General features: G+C 46.8%; 1 protein-coding gene across 2 annotated transcripts in view; it reads left to right on the plus strand.

Moving 5' to 3' along the window:
- Positions 1-17,291, plus strand: part of WWP1 (WW domain containing E3 ubiquitin protein ligase 1) — a 124,051-nt gene that overhangs the window by 70,594 nt on the left and 36,166 nt on the right. The window contains exons 3-7 of one of the 2 annotated variants that reach the window (XM_069731570.1): positions 7,562-7,697; positions 9,803-9,927; positions 14,715-14,858; positions 14,931-15,000; positions 16,638-16,816. In XM_069731570.1, the coding sequence (XP_069587671.1) occupies positions 7,562-7,697; positions 9,803-9,927; positions 14,715-14,858; positions 14,931-15,000; positions 16,638-16,816 (654 nt within the window). The remainder of the gene's footprint in view (positions 1-7,561; positions 7,698-9,802; positions 9,928-14,714; positions 14,859-14,930; positions 15,001-16,637; positions 16,817-17,291) is intronic. The other variant, XM_069731571.1, reaches the window with a different exon arrangement.

The following is a 17,291-nucleotide window of genomic DNA, read 5'->3' on the forward strand; positions in this document are numbered from 1 at the left end:
AGTGCGAGCATGATTATCGTGCTCCAGATCCATCAACCGGAAGGCTAAAGATCTAAAGTGTGAAAGGTCCTGAAGGGCAATAGTGAAACTTCTTCGGATGTTTACTGATAGTTATTCCGGACTCTGTGGCCCATATCAGCACAGTGTTTCTCGGGGCAGTTGTGGCGACCCCAGCTTGACCACGATCCATGGTATTTGTTATTGACCTGGCACAAAGTTGAAGGTTGCGCTGTTCTCTTCCATCTTGATGTCCCGTCAGGCCTTGTGGTGCGTTGTCACTGGACAGACAACCCTTTCACTCAGACCTTGGAAGAACAGTTCTTTTTAGAAGATTTGATTTTTACAAGGGCGAAAAAGGGACGCTTGGTGCGGATGGTTCCTCTGTGACCTCCTGTGGATCGCTGTACAGCCAGCGCTCAGGAAATCATCTGTTTGTGACGTTGTTTCCTCGGTACATTTCTGCTGTTCTGCATCCTGCGTCTCGGATCGCCCCTTACCCTGAGACGCACTTCCTCATTCTCTATGGAGTAAATGTTTCTGACGACATGTATCTAGGTGATCTTCCCTTTATAATGGAGGAAGCCGTGACGCTGTCCTGGATCTAGCTAGGATCTGTGTGCGGCACAGTATAGGCTGTGTTCAGACGCTGCAGGTTTTTCCGCACAGTCTGCAGCACATTGCAGCCCGGGGTTTCCATCTGTTCTCTGATGTGGCAGAGCACACGGTGTTTTATCAGCTCGCTCCATGTCTTCCTGCTCCGTTCTGCCGAGCACAGCAGTTCTCGCTCTTATTTCCTGCTGGACTTTTAACAATAAAAGTTGACTTTAAAAAAAAAAAAAATTACAAAGCGAGATTGAAGCAAAATAAAGTGTCGCCCATCCTCCTACCCTGTCGCCATCGCTGGTTGGTAGGAAATAGGGGGCAGATTTACTGAAGGGGTTATCCTGGACTTATTTTTTTCCTATGGGGGCAAAGCACTTATCGGCAGGTAATGCCCTGCGAAGATCTCTGCCCGCTCAGTTGTCATGGACTGTTCCCCTCCTGCCGGGGATTCTCCCGCTTCCTGTGACGTCTCCTCAACAGAGCAGCTTCGTCTCTTCTGCTGTACATTGTGTAAGGGGCGTCTCTGCCATTGTCATGCTGATTGACAACTGGGAGTTGGCCGACAATCAGCATGACATTAGCAGAGACACCCCATCAACAGAGCGGAAGAGAAGAAACTACTGCCGACCTGACGTCATGGATGCCTGAACTGTATAGGAGAGAAGCTGTGCAACGTGGTGTGAACATGTCCTAATCCTCACACACAAGACACCCAAAATCCAATCCTGCTGTATGTATAAAATACCACATTTATTTGTTTTACAGGGGATCTCTCACCAGGTTTTTTTTCCACCTAATCTGAGATCAGCATAATGTAGGAGCAGAGACCCTGATTCCAGCCATGTGTCACTTACTATTCTGCTTGCTGTAATTTTATTAAAATCACAGTTTTATCAGCAGGAGATTATCACTAGAAGACTAGTAAACCTGCGACATGTAGTCGTCCTCCAGTCTAGCACTGGTTGATTGGAATCTTTCTGCCTATGCAGAGTGTACACATAAAGCTGCCAATCGATAGTGTGGGCAGGGCTATACAGAGAGAACTGGTAGATCTGCAGAGAAAGCAGTGATTGCATCCAAATGACAGCAAGCAGGATAGTAAGTGACACATCACTGGAATCAGGGTCGCTGCACCTACACTATGGTTCTGTCAGGTGGGTTGGCAAAAAGGTGGTGACTAATTCCCTTTAATGGAGGAAAGTTTGTGGTTTCTTCCAGGATCTATGCCTAAATCTTGGGTTGTTCCTAAACATGTGGGCTTGGACTTGTGGAAGCTGCAGGGATTGCAATTCCATCATTTCGGCGTCGGTTTCTCCAGACCTGAGGTTCATGATGAGGTAGAAGAACTCTATGGATTGACACGAAAAAATATGACCTCAGCTGCATGTAAAAAGCTTGACTACTGCTCCGGGCGTAGCGGGGCTCGGCACTGAGACCTGGGTCTTTCTATTCATTCCATATGGCAGACGCCATTTGTCTAGAAATACGTAAGAACATCTTTTTACTGGAAACGGTGAGATCCACAGCGGGCACTTATCTCAGGCTGGTGATCCCATCTCCACCCCTGTTTGATTTGGCAGCCGCCTTTATCCTGCACCCGGCTGATACACTGACTTGTTACAACACAGCTCATGCTGCCCTTAGATTTACTTCATTAGTTCTCCTATTAAAAGCTCAGGAAGATACAAGAGTGCGTCTGTAGAGGCGCGCAAGCTCGGGAAATTAACACTATAGGTCTCCAGTCCATGGCCACCGACTGGGAAGGATTAATTGTTCCCATCATTGAAAAACTGTATCTATGACCCTTCAGTGATTGGCACCCTGATATTGGAAAACAGAAGGCAGCATGGCATAAAGGAGGAGAGCCTCAGCAGAAGGATCTATACGTTTCTGGGAACAAAAATGCAGTATAAATTATGTTTTATTAATTGAAGTCCTTTATATTTCTATGCATACAAGTCAAGTGGGCGGATCTGCTCATGTTTGACAGCTCTCTCTGCATGCACATCCATAGGATATACAGTATAATGTCTCATAAGGATATGTCCCCGGGGTGGGGCCTGCATCTATCTCCATGAGGCCTCCCCAATCCCCCATATTCCGATAACCACATGCGCCAGCTATCTCCATTTCTAGCTACAGGAGCTGTAAATGCAGGTGAGAATATTTGTTCAGGCAAAGGATGCATCACCACCTCTGCCCACTGGTGCTTGGACGACAGCCAGAGCGAGGGATCAGGGGAGCCCCGTTTTGGAAAAATGTGCAGGTTAGAGGTCGCACCCCTAATCTATGAAATGTTTTATGGCATGTCTCCACTAAAAACAATCTTATAACTATGCCTTTGGTATGTACTGTGTAATGGCTGTGTCTGACCATGTAAAACTGCTCCAGTTCAATCAATCTCTGCATATACCACATCTACTGGCCAGGGGAGGAAACATTAGTCACTTAATGATAAGTGACTATACAGGCAGGGGCTCACAACAGCTGCTTTCTGAGGGGGAATACATTTCCCTGCCTGTGTTATCACAGGAGTGGCTGTTTCAGCTGCGTCTCCAGACCCTTCAGTCTGTGATGTAAGAATTCCAGCAGCCGCTGAGTTTTTATTTCACTGACTTAGTTTCTCAGGAGCTTAGAAGTGTGGAGACAGAGCAGATCACTCGCTGCTGTAACAGAATCGGGAAACCTGCTACCTCAGGAAGGCCATGCTGTTTCATCTGTACACTTAGTGGAAAGAAAAACTGACATCCATAAACTTTAAAAGGTGCTAAGGACTGGGATGGAGTCCTGCTGGAGATTGCTCTGGTCATGCAATTCCTATAGGAAGCTATGTAGGACAGCAGAAAGTCTTCTTACATGGCCTTGTTACTTATGAATAGTATAAGACTTATACTTTACCCATCATTTCTATACTTCATATTTGGGAACTTTTTGACCACACTGGTGAAGACTCCTGCTCACCAGGTACTGGTGCTCACCCGGCTGCCCTCTGCTTTATCTCCGATCGTGGTGCTTTATTCTGCAAAGATTCTGTAACTTCTGAAATAAAGACCAGCTTATAGGGCATGATCGTGTATCTTACGGGATCTGATGATTTCTGCTGCGCTTGGACTTTGTTGTACTGTTGTCCAACATGATCCACCTGCTTTTTTGGACCAAATTTGCAGAAATTATTAGCATTTATGTGTAGATCTTGACTAAAACTATAGGTTTTCCACCAGTACAATTAGCAGAATACAGTGGGTACGGAAAGTACTCAGACCCCATTACATTTTCCACTCTTTGTTTCATTGCAGCCATTTGGCAAATTCAAAAAAGGTTTTTTTTTTCTCATTAATGTTCACGCTGCACCCAATCTTGACTGAAAAAAAAACAGGAATGTAGAAATTTTTGCAAATTTATTAAAAATGAAAAACTGAAAGGTCATATAGTCATAAGTATTCCGACCCTTTGCTCAGCATTGAGTAGAAGCACCTTTTGAGCTAGTACAGCCATGAGTCTTCTTGGGAATGAGGCAACAAGTTTTTCACACCTGGATTTGGGGATCCTCTACCATTCTTCCTTGCAGAATCGCTCCAGTTCCGTCAGGTTGGATGGTGAATGTTGGTGGACAGCCATTTTCAGGTCTCTCCAGAGATGCTCAATTGGGTTTAGGTCAGGGCTCTGGCTGGGCCAGTCAAGAATGGTCACAGACAGGGGTGTCAAACTGCATTCCTCGAGGGCTGCAAACAGGTCATGTTTTCAAGATTTCTTTAGCATTGCACCAGGTGCTGGAATCATTCTCTGCAGGTGATTAAATGATCACCTGTGCAATGCAAGGAAATCCTGAAAACATGACCTGTTTGCAGCCCTCGAGGAATGCAGTTTGACACCCCTGGTCACAGAGATGTTCTGAAGCCACTCCTTTGTTATTTTAGCTGTGTGCTTAGGGTCATTGCCTTGTTGGAAGGTGAAACTTTGGCCAAGTCTGAGGTCCAGAGCTCTCTGGAAGAGATGTTCTTCCAGGATATCTCTGTACTTGGCCGCATTCATGTTTCCTCCAATGGCAACCAGTCGTCCTGTCCCTGCAGCTGAAAAACACCCCCATAGCATGATGCTGCCACCACCATGTTTCACTGTTGGGATTGTATTGGGCAGGTGATGAGCAGTGCCTGATTTTCTCCACACATACCGCTTAGAATTATCACCAAAAAGGTCTATCTTCATCTGATTAGACCAGAGAATCTTATTTCTCATAGTCTGGGAGTCCTTCATGTGTTTTTTATTAAACTCTATGTGGTCTTTCATATGTCTTGCGCTGAGGAGAGGCTTCCGTCGGCCCACTGTGCCATAGTTGACTTTGTGGAAGTTTCTCCCATCTCCCTACTGCATCTCTGGAGCTCAGCCACAGTGATCTTGGGGTTCTTCTTTACCTCTCTCAACAAGGCTCTTCTCCCATGATTGCTCAGTTTGGCTGGGCGGCCAGGTCTAGGAAGACTTCTTGTGGTCCCAAACTTCTTCCATTTAAGGATTATGGAGGCCACTGTGCTCTTAGGAACCTTGAGTACTGCAGAAATTCTGTTGTAACCTTGGCCAGATCTGTGCCTTGCCACAATTCTGTCTCTGAGCTCCTTGGCCAGTTCCTTTGACCTCATGATTCTCATTTGGTCTGACATGCACTGTGAGCTGTGAGGTCTTATATAGACAGGTGTGTGCTTTTCTAAATGAAGTCCAATCAGTTTAATTAAACACAGCTGGACTCCAATGAAGGAGTAGAACCATCTCAAGGAGGATCACAAGGAAATGGACAGCATGTGACTTAAATATAAGTGTCTGAGCAAAGGGTCTGAATACTTATGACCATGTGATTATTTCAGGGTTTTCTAATAAATTTGCAAAAATTTCTATTTCTTGACTGAAAAAAAAACCCGATGTGGTGCAAAGTGTAACATTAGAGGGAAAAATTAACTTGTTTGAATTTAGATAATGGCTGCAATGAAACAGTGAAAAATGTAAAGGAGTCTGAATACTTTCTGTACCCACTGTATATTTAGAAGTTACTTCGCATTTGTCAGCTCAACGATTATCTGAATTGCTTCCTATAGGGGGCGTTCTGATAACCATCAACTTAGACATTCACATCTCTTGCCTTTGCGCTGTGAATAACTTGTTTCTCCAAATATAAGACCGGATCTTATATTCAGGGTATTTTTCTATCATGAACAATAATTCACATTTATTCTTGAACAAACACATGAACACTTATTCAAATATAATCATGTCATCACATTCTGGAATATCAACATACAGGTGCATCTCACAAAATTTAGAATATCATATCATCAAAAAGTTAATTTATTTCAGTTCTTCAATACAAAAAGTGAACCTCATATATTATATAGAGTCATTACAGAGTGATCTATTTCAAGTGTTTATTTCTGTTAATGTTGATGATTATGGCTTACAGCCAATGAAAACCCAAAAGTCATTATCTCAGTAAATTAGAATACTTTATAACACCAGCTTCAAAAAATGATTTTAAAATCAGAAATGTTAGCCTACTGAAATGTATGTTCAGTAAATGCACTCAATACTTGGTCACGGCTCCTTTTGCATCAATTACTGCATCAATGCGGCGTGGCATGGAGGAGATCAGCCCGTGGCACTGCTGAGGTGTTATGGAAGCCCAGGTTGCTTTGATAGTAGCTTTCAGCTCGTCACCATTGTTGGTTCTGGTGTCTCTCATCTTCCTCTTTACAATACCCCATAGATTCGGTGAGTTCCCTGGCCAATCAAGCACAGTGATAGTGTTGTTTTTAAACCAGGTGTTGGTACTTTTGGCAGTGTGGACAGGTGCTAAGTCCATCTCCAAAAAGCTTATCGGCAGAGGGAAGCATGAAATGCTCTAAAGTTTCCTGGTAGACGGCTGCGCTGACTTTGGTCTTGATAAAACAGTGGACCTACACCAGCAGATGACATGGCTCCCCAAACCATCACTGATTGTGGAGACTTCACACTAGACCTTGGAAATCAAGGTCCCAGAGTTGTCCGCTACTTTTTAAAAATTTACAAATTGATTCAGAGGGTCCTAAAATAAAGCAAAAGCAGAGACTCCTCTACTGGACCCCTGCCAATCTACTTACTGCTGTCCATCACTCTGGATGGTCTCCTGGCTTTATCTGCCTCCAGGGGAAATCTGCTGACTACTGCAGCCAATCAACGGCCACTGAAGGGCTGCAGTGGTCATGGGTCATTTGAGCCAGCAAAAATGCAATGTACATGTAGCCACATGACTGCCCACTCACACTGCAGACACAGAGGGGAATCATGACAGTGTGCAATGTACATGCAGCCAAATGACTGCTCACTCACCCTGCAGATACAGGGGAATCGTGACAGTGTGCAGTGTACATACAGCCACATGACTGCCCACTCACACTGCAGATACAGAGGGGAATCATGACAGTGTGCAGTGTACATACAGCCACATGACTGCCCACTCACACTGCAGATACAGAGGGGAATCATGACAGTGTGCAGTGTACATACAGCCACATGACTGCCCACTTGCACTGCAGATACAGGAGAATCGTCACTGTGCAGTATATATGCAGCCACATGACTGCCCACTTGCACTGCAGATACAGGAGAATTGTGACAGCGTGCAGTATATATGCAGCCACATGACTGCCCACTTGCACTGCAGATACAGGAGAATCGTCACTGTGCAGTATATATGCAGCCACATGACTGCCCACTTGCACTGCAGATACAGGAGAATCGTGACATTGTGCAGTGTACATGCAGCCACATGACTGCCCACTCACACTGCAGATACAGGGGAATCGTGACAGTGTGTGCATTACGCACAGTCTCATTTTAGCAGTCTGCAGTTACATAGTAACTACAGACTTTTCTATTTTGTAGCTTGGAAAACGACTTTTAATGACGTGCTTGCAAATGTTTTCTTTTCTTTTAGTGTCTTGTGCCAAACTGAAGCGGAAGAAGAATTGGTTTGGAACAGTGTATACAGAACTAGCTGCTGACGGGGAAACAAAGAAGACGGCAAAAGCAAGCAGTTCCAGCAATCCAAAATGGGAGGAACAGCTAACTGTGTACGTTTTACCTTCTGTGGAGCACTGTTGATTTTCCTCTGCAGCTTGGGTTTCACTCATCTCTATAGGGTTTGTCCGGGCTTGGGACCGAGGTTGGGTTCCTGCATGTGGCGTGCACGTTGCACTGTCACGACTTCTCCATCACGTGACAGCATGTATGCGATTTGCACTCTTGCGGTCACATGCTGACTAGAAGCATTCACCTTCTCAGCGCATAACCACAAGTAGCATTGCCCCTCGCACCAGGAACACCAGGGAATTGTGACCGGCATCGGGAAGTAAAGTGTGTCTGAAGCCAGAACAGCTCTGAACACTGAAGTGGCCGCTCTTACGTCCTGCCTTGATATTAATGACCTATCATTACTGTCTGTATGAAAATCCCAGAAGGGTAGCACTTTTTACATTGGCCACTAAGACACGGTCATTTCCACATCTGTACAGAAGATTTTTCAGCAGACACATTATCATCACAGACAGGAGTGTAATCAGAGGTAACTCAGGGTCACACCATTTATGATAGCTGATATGACAGCTCTTCCTCCTGTACTGATAGCACAAGACCCACCAGTCACAATAGGCCATGTCATAGCTCCCCTTCTCTTTACATTGACCTTTGCCAAAATTTGATGTGCGCAAATGCTATACTGATAGAATCGGAGTCTGTCTGTTCCTGCTAATCTCCATGTGACGCACAGGTAGCAGAAATCTACTATTGGGGCTCTTGCCACGTGGGACATTTGCAATAAATATTAAAAAAAAAAAATTTTTTTTTAAACATTTAGCATAAACCCTTGATATATATAAAGGGGCAATTTCTGATGAGACATTCCCTCTTAAGCTTTGGCTTTTGTTTCATGTAACACGTGTGTGCTATAGTCTGTGTCACCCGAATATTCAGTGCTCACGTGCCCAGAAAGCCGTGGCAGAGTACTGGGATAGTGCGGTCCCACAGAGGACCCATACATATACAGTATATACTGCCGAGAAGAAAGGCCTTGTTTGTGCATGATGCCTCTGCCAATTTTAGACTCTTGTAATTTGCTGAAAAACGTCTTTGTGGGACAGAATGGAAACAAAAAAAACAACAAACCCACTATTGTTACTCGGGTTCCAAATGTACAGGATGAAAGAAGAGATCTCAAGTTTAAAAGTTACTCCCTACCCACGGGATGGGGGATAACGGTCTGTCACTTGGGGTCCAATCCCAAAAATGGAGCGGAGGTCAATCGTGCGCGTTACCGCTACATTCATTCTTAATGGGGGTGCCTGAGATTGCCGACTGCAGCTATCGGCTGGTATCTGGCGCTTCCGTTAGAATGAATGGAGCCGCAGCGGATATGATCGACCTCCATTCAGCCGGAGCTGGGGGCCACAGCAGTCGGATCTCCAACCATCCGAAAGTGATCTCCTATGCTTTGGAAACTGAAGAACACCCCTTTTAATGCTGCATTAAACTAACCGGGTTACCTTATTCTGCTGGTCAAAACAAAGGCGACAATACTAATTTTATAGTATGTGTTTTTATGTGATTAAAGTGGCCAGTGTGAACATGCGCCTACACGCTGCATGCATGCCAGTTTCTATTCCAGTTCACCTCTTTAGGTTGTAGTAATTTTACTTCTTAAAAGCAAGTATTGCTTTTAAGAAGTAAATTACTAAAACCTAAAGAGGTGCACTGGAATGTAAACTGGTGTGCTTGTAGGCGCATGTTCACATTGGCCACTAAATAGACAAAACATACGATGAAAACAAGATGAGTAGTAAACAATTAAAAAGCAATAGTGCAAGAAAATCACATAAGGCACTTGGTTAACATAATTTTGATGAAAAGGTAAAATCCATCCCATCACGTCAAGGTGACCCTACTCGGGACTGTCCTACCTTCTAGTATTAAAACCTCACCATATGTTAAAGGATGTAAATGTGAGTAAGGGCCGAACAGGACCAAGAGAAGGACTAATGGCCTCCACCTAGTTTTTTTTTTTTTTTTTTTAAAGTAAAATTACTTCTAGAAACTAAAACTTTGCCTTGCATTACCTTGTTGGAAACGTCTAATTTGTGTCTATTATTCCCTTTTTTTTATTGTACGATCCACTGTTTTCTAGGAAGGTAACCCCACAAACGACACTTGAATTTAAAGTATGGAGTCACCATACGTTGAAAGCTGATGCGTTGCTCGGCACAACCATTGTTGACTTGCGGCAAGCGCTGGAAACGCATAACAGGAAGTGTAAGTGGCGACCCTGATGTGGTGGGCTTTCATTCCCCCCTCACGTTTCCTCTTGGCTTTTCAAAGAGGATTTTTTTTTTCTTGTGATTTAAAGTAAATGTTTTCAGCTTTACTTTGCATTTTCATTTCGTACTTGTTCTGTATACTGTCTTTAATTATGTAAAGGGAAAAATAAAATGGCATCCACTCCAGCTACTTGATAGAGCGACAGTTAACCTCTTTCTGCATGGTTATACACGAAAGGCTGTCAATCACTGGTGAGGACCGTCCACTGGGCTCCTAAGCATGGAGTACAGATCTACACTGTGTGCAGAATTATTAGGAAAGCTGTATTTTAGAGGATTACAACAACTATGTTCTCAATCAACCCAAAAGACTCATAAATATCAAAGCTTAATATTTTTGGAAGTTGGAGTGGGTTTTTTTTAGATTTGGCTATCTTAGGAGGATATCTGTTTGTGCAGGTGACTGTTACTGTGCAGAATTATTAGGCAACTTAATAAAAACCAAATATGTTCCCATCTCACTTGTTTATTTTCACCAGGTAAACCAATATAACTGCACAAAATTTAGAAATAATCATTTCTGACATGCAAAAACAAAACCCAAGAAAATGAGTGACCAATATCTCCACCTTTCTTTATGATGACACTCAGCAGCCTTCCATCCATAGATTCTGTCAGTTGCTTGATCTGTTTACGACCAACATTGCGTGCAGCAGCCACCATAGCCTCCCAGACACTGGTCCGAGAGGTGGACTGTTTCCCTCCCTGTTGATCTCACATTTTATGAGGGACAACAGGTTCTCTATGGGGTTCAGATCAGGTTAACAAGGGGGCCATGTCATTATTTTTTCTTCTTTGAGACCTTTACTGGCCAGCCACGCTGTGGAGTAGTTGGAGGCATCTGATGGAGCATTGTCCTGCATGTAAATCATGTTTTTCTTGAACGATACCAACTTCTTCCTGTACCACTGCTTGAAGAAGTTGTCGTCCAGATACTGGCGGTAGGTCTGGGAGATTAACTTCACTCCATCCTCAACCCAAAAAGGTCCCACAAGTTCATCTTTGATGATACCAGCCCATACCAGTACCCCACCTCCATCTTGCTGGCGTCTGAGTCAGAGTGGAGCTCTCTGCCCTTTACTGATCCAGCCTCTGGCCCATCCATCTGGTCCATCAAGAGTCACTCTCATTTCATCAGTCCATAAAACCTTTGAAAAGTCAGTCTTAAGATATTTCTTGGCCCAGTATTGACGTTTTATCTTATGTTTCTTGTTCAAAGGTGGTCGTTTTTCAGCCTTCCTTACCTTGGCCATGTCCCTGAGTATCGCACACCTTGTGCTTTTTGTTACTCCTGTAATGTTGCAGCTCTGAAATATGGCAAAACTGGTGGCAAATGGCATCTTGGCAGCTTCACGCTTGATTTTCCTCAATTCATGGGCAGTTATTTTGCGCCTTTTTTGCCCAACACGCTTCTTGCGACGCTGTTGGCTATTTGCCATGAAACGCTTGATTGTTCGGTGATCACGCTTCAAAAGTTTGGCAATTTCAAGACTGCTGCTTCCCTCTGCAAGACATCTCACAATTTTGGACTTTTCAGGGCCCGTCAAATCTCTCTTCTGACCCATTTTGCCAAAGGAAAGGAAGTTGCCTAATAATTAAGCACACCTTATATAGGGTTTTGATGTCATTAGACAACACCCCTCCTCATTACAGAGATGCACATCACCTGATTTACTTAATTGGTGGTTGGCTCTCAAGCCGGAACAGCTTGGAGAAGGACAACATGTATAAAAAGTATCATGTGATCAAAATACAACTTGCCTAATAATTCTGCGCACAGTGTAAATGAGGAAAATACAAATTGGGCTGAGTCTTTCCCCACAAACTTATATATTGATCTGCTCAGTTCTTCATACTACTCTCCATGATTCCTGTAGGCTCTGTGTTGACAGATTACATGTAATCTTTCCGAGCCCATTAGAGACATTTTGGGTTCAGTTGGCTGACTACTGAAAATGAATGACACCAATATGTCCGTCATACCCAATAGCCCTCCCTGTAATGAAATAATTGTGTTGATCGGCCAGTCTAGCGTACCTGGTAATAGGAGAGGGGCTCGGGGGGGCAACCATATCTATAATATAACGCTGAGAGCGTCACTCTGTCCGAAGCCTTTATAGACTGCGCAAGCACCGGCGCAGTCTGGCCCCCACAGAGTGACGCTCCCAGGAGATCGCGGTATGCGTAAGCACTGAACGCATACCGCGATCTCCACCGGAGAGTCAGGGACCGCCAGGAGGGTAAGTATATTCACCTTTCCCCGTTCCAGCGCTGCGTGCGGCTCCGTCTCCCGGGTCCTCCGCTGTGACAGTTCAGAGGGCGCGATGACGCGCTTAATGCGCGCCGGCGCCGCCCTCTGACTTACCAGTCACAGGCAGAGGAGCCGGAGTGTGTCTTCAAGAAAATGGCGCTTTCCGGCGCCATTTTCTTGAAGACACACTGCCGGCGCCATTTTCTTGAAGACACACTGCAGGTGTGTCTTCAAGAAAATGGCGCCGGAAAGCGCGGACTGCGCAGGCGCCGATTCCGGCAGCAGGAGGACGAAGAAAATGGGCGGAAATGAATGGCGTAAGTAACAAATTGCTGTGGCATGAAGCTGTGGCACTTCATGCCACAGCAATTTGTTATTTACGCCACCTGATTCCTTTCCGCCGCCATTTTCTTGGTCCTGCTGCCGGAATCGGCGCCTGCGCAGTCCGCGCTTTCCGGCGCCATTTTCTTGAAGACACACTGCCGGCGCCATTTTGTTGAAGACCCACTGCAGGTGTGTCTTCAAGAAAATGGCGCCGGAAAGTGCGGACTGCGCAGGCGCCGATTCCGCCAGCAGCAGGACCAAGAAAATGGTGGCGGAAAGGAATCAGGTGGCGCAAGTAACAAATTGCTGTGGCATGAGGCTGTGGCACTTCATGCCACAGCTATTTGTTACTTACGCCACCTGATACGGGCCATATACTATGGAGCATCTTATGGAGCAGCGTATGGGGCATATGGATGGGAGCAGCAGATTAAAGAACGGTGCCGCAGGATGGGAGCAGCACATGACAGAACGGGGGCGCAGGATGGGAGCAGCACATGACAGAACGGGGGTGCAGGATGGCAGCAGCACATGACAGAACGGGGGCGCAGGATAGGAGCAGCACATGACAGGATGGGAGCAGCAAATGACAGAACGGGGGCGCAGGATGGGAGCAGCACATGACAGAACGGGGGTGCAGGATGGCAGCAGCACATGACAGAACGGGGGCGCAGGATAGGAGCAGCACATGACAGGATGGGAGCAGCAAATGACAGAACGGGGGCGCAGGATGGGAGCAGCACATGACAGAACGGGGGCGCAGGATGGGAGCAGCACATGACAGAACGGGGGCGCAGGATGGGAGCAGCACATGACAGAACGGGGGCGCAGGATGGGAGCAGCACATGACAGAACGAGGGCGCAGGATGGGAGCAGCACACGACAGAATGGGGGCGCAGGATGGGAGCAGCACACGACAGAACGGGGGCGCAGGATGGGAGCAGCACACGACAGAACGGGGGCGCAGGATGGGAGCAGCACACGACAGAACGGGGGCGCAGGATGGGAGCAGCACACGACAGAACGGGGGCGCAGGATGGGAGCAGCACACGACAGAACGGGGGCGCAGGATGGGAGCAGCACACGACAGAACGGGGGCGCAGGATGGGAGCAGCACACGACAGAACGGGGGCGCAGGATGGGAGCAGCACACGACAGAACGGGGGCGCAGGATGGGAGCAGCACACGACAGAACGGGGGCGCAGGATGGGAGCAGCACACGACAGAACGGGGGCGCAGGATGGGAGCAGCACACGACAGAACGGGGGCGCAGGATGGGAGCAGCACACGACAGAACGGGGGCGCAGGATGGGAGCAGCACACGACAGAACGGGGGCGCAGGATGGGAGCAGCACACGACAGAACGGGGGCGCAGGATGGGAGCAGCACACGACAGAACGGGGGCGCAGGATGGGAGCAGCACACGACAGAACGGGGGCGCAGGATGGGAGCAGCACATGACAGGATGGAGAAGCACATGACAGGATGGAGAAGCACATGACAGGATGGGAGCAGCAAATGACAGAACGGGGGCGCAGGATGGGAGCAGCACACGACAGAACGGGGGCGCAGGATGGGAGCAGCACACGACAGAACGGGGGCGCAGGATGGGAGCAGCACACGACAGAACGGGGGCGCAGGATGGGAGCAGCACATGACAGAATGGAGCAGCACATGACAGGATGGGGACGCAGGATGGAGCAGCACATGACAGGATGGAGACCATATACCAATATAAATGCTCGCCACCCGGGCGTAGAACGGGTTCAATAGCTAGTCATTTATATGGCTGGACCGTCATAACCTGCTCTCATGACATCCACAGAGCAAGCAATAATGTGAACCGTATTTACACTGCCACCGTGGATCAGAAAAGAACGCCACTGCTTAGCATTGCAGGAGACATCTAGCGCCTGTACACAGGTGACCACATGTTACCAGCAGGGCTGTGGAGTCGGTAAGCCAAACCTCCGACTCCTCAATTTCCATGACTCTGACTCCACTAAAATGGGCTCCAACTCCACAGCCCTGGTTACAAGTAGCACAATGATGATCACATATTTTCGAAAGAAAATACATTTTTTTGTAAAATTAAATAAATGCTGATCTGGAAAATCCCTTTAATATTTCTTTCCCCTACCCCATAGTGGAAAGAGTAAAAGAGCAGTTGAAGCTGTCACTGGATGGCAAGCATGGCACAGTCCAGACTGGCGAGCTGACCGTCATTTTAGACGGGCTAAGTGTAGAAGCAGAGTCCCTGCCAGCGTGTAATTCCACAGCCCCATCACCCAGTAAGTAACCCGTGCGTGACTCCGTCACTAGATGTGGCCGAACCCTTCACCATTTTTCTTTTGTATTTTTAGTAGAAATCCAGCAAAATGGCGATGCAATCCGTGAACATGGAGGAGAGTGTTCATCAGACGGTAGAGCGGGGTAGGTGTACTTACTGCTATAATGGCTGCTTACAGTATAAGTGCATCTAGAGGACTGATGCTTCACATATCAGCACTAGTTGTGAGCGAGCGTGCTGGGATAAGGTGTTATCTCAGCATGCTCATGTGCTAGCCGAGTGTCTTCGGCGTGCTCGAATAATATGTTTGAGTCCCCACGGCTGCATGTCTCACCACTGTTAGACAGCCACAACACATGCAGGGGTTAACTAACAAATGGGCAATCCCTGCATGTGTTGCTGCTGTCGAACAGCCACGAGACATGCAGCCGTGTGGACTTATACATATATTATTTGAGCACGACATAGACACTCTTAGCACATGAGCATGCTCAGATAATACCTTATCTGAGCTTGCTCATCACTAATGAGCACAAGAATGGCTAATTACACACTTTCTAGAGGTCACTATAATTATATAATGCTTGTCATCCCCGGACAATGCTGGTGGTGCTGGAGCATGTTTAGTGATGAGCTGCCCTACATGCCATACAAGGGTGGCCTGGTTGGCCCTATCCTTCTTATTGCTGGGTGGCAAGAAACTGTGTCCAAAATTCCTCAGGAGTCACATTGTTAGCAAGCAAGGGGGCTAAGGTACTGGTCCCAGCCTAATAGAAAGGGAGTAGACAGTGGCGCCCCCTAATGTTAACAGTGTATATTAATGTGCACGTCCACCTAATGAGCTGCCTGCTGCTGGTCACACATGCTCAGTCACGATCTGCACAGCCATGTCCCTGTATAGTGATCCTATGTTCCCTGCAGAGTTTCCAGCAGATATAACTTTCTGCCCTGCTTGCACAGAAAGGACCAGAGCTTTTCCTGCCAGAGGTGGAAGGAGACTTACTCTGTCCAAAGCCCACCACCAGTGCAACAAATTATTAGCAGTGTCACCAAGGAGGTGGGGAAATGAAAGACTTTTTTTATGCTGTAAAATAATTTTTAAACACTTATGTTATAAAAATTATTCTGGTCATGCCCCTTTAACAAGCTCCCAACACCCTTTTTTGACACCGTGCCATAGTTCAGCTCCTTGTAAATCTGGGATAATAATGTTCTCAGGGTCAGAAGGCTGCACCGTGCCGTTAGGGAAGGATACTATCGTAACTTATGTAAAGGCTGAATGCACTACTAGGTTGCACATTAAAAAAAAATGGAGCTGTGTGCCTGACACCTTAAAGGCGGTTTTCCAAAGTGGCAAGTTATCGCCTATCCACAGCTCATCGCTGAGGGTCTGAACACTGGGACCGTCGGTGATCCTGAGATTGGGGCTCTGAAATGGTGTCACAATGGAGTGATGACCGCTAGTGTTTGCCGTCACTTCATTCATTGTCTATGGGACTGACGTGGTGGCAAACGCTTGTTATTTTTAGAGCCCCGTTCTTGGGAAGTTTGATGGTCCCCGTACGGATCCCCAGCGATCAGCAGGTTGTCCCCATACTTGTGGGTAGGCTGCCACGTGTCCGGCTGGCGGTACCCCTTTAATCATAGTCGTCTTTCATGAGTGAACCTTTGGGCTGGCGGCTCTCCAGCGCACGTTCTCCTGGTTCTCAGCTTTCACGCGCTGTTTATATACAGATCACTTGACGTAAATGAATATTGTTCTTTTCTATCCTCTTTGAAGATCTAGCGACGTTCCCAATGGGACAGCGAATGAAACCCCCTCCAGTTACACCGAGCAGAATGCCATCAATGCACAAATAGCAAACGGAGACGGCACTCGCTCCCCTTCTCACGTTGCAGCCAGACCCAAAAATACACCAGCACCAAATCCACGTACTGCACAGGCTGGCACCAGAACTGGTAGGCACTGATTTCTCAGTTTCTCGCATGCTTGCTGTAAACTCTACGTCCCGGCCAGCTGCGCTGAGCGGTGCGGCGGCTCATTGATGTGGAGGAAGTGTGCGGAGTGAATGAGCGCAGCACCTTAATGGTGGGTTACGGAATAAACCCCACTTGGCTTTGGTACAAGTCACAAGAGTGCGGACTACAGAGGCTCGGCTTACAGCACTAGCTTTTATATGCCGGCACAAGGCCTGGTTTAACCCGTTCCCACCCTAATACCTCCCTGTGTATACCTTCTGCTGACTGGTTTATTTCTATAAAGAATTGGCCGACACCTACCCAATCCAGAATTATGCTCAGGCGTGTGACGCCGGCATGATCAGGATGAAGGAAAACAACGTGCCGGTTCTAGATCCCCCATTGTGTTCTGCCAGGTTGTATGTGGTATAGGATGATGGGGGTCATGTTCCTTAGATCTGTGTTACTACAGTGC

Source organism: Ranitomeya imitator, chromosome 6, assembly GCF_032444005.1.
Source record: "Ranitomeya imitator isolate aRanImi1 chromosome 6, aRanImi1.pri, whole genome shotgun sequence".
NCBI classification, from domain to species: Eukaryota; Metazoa; Chordata; class Amphibia; order Anura; family Dendrobatidae; genus Ranitomeya; species Ranitomeya imitator.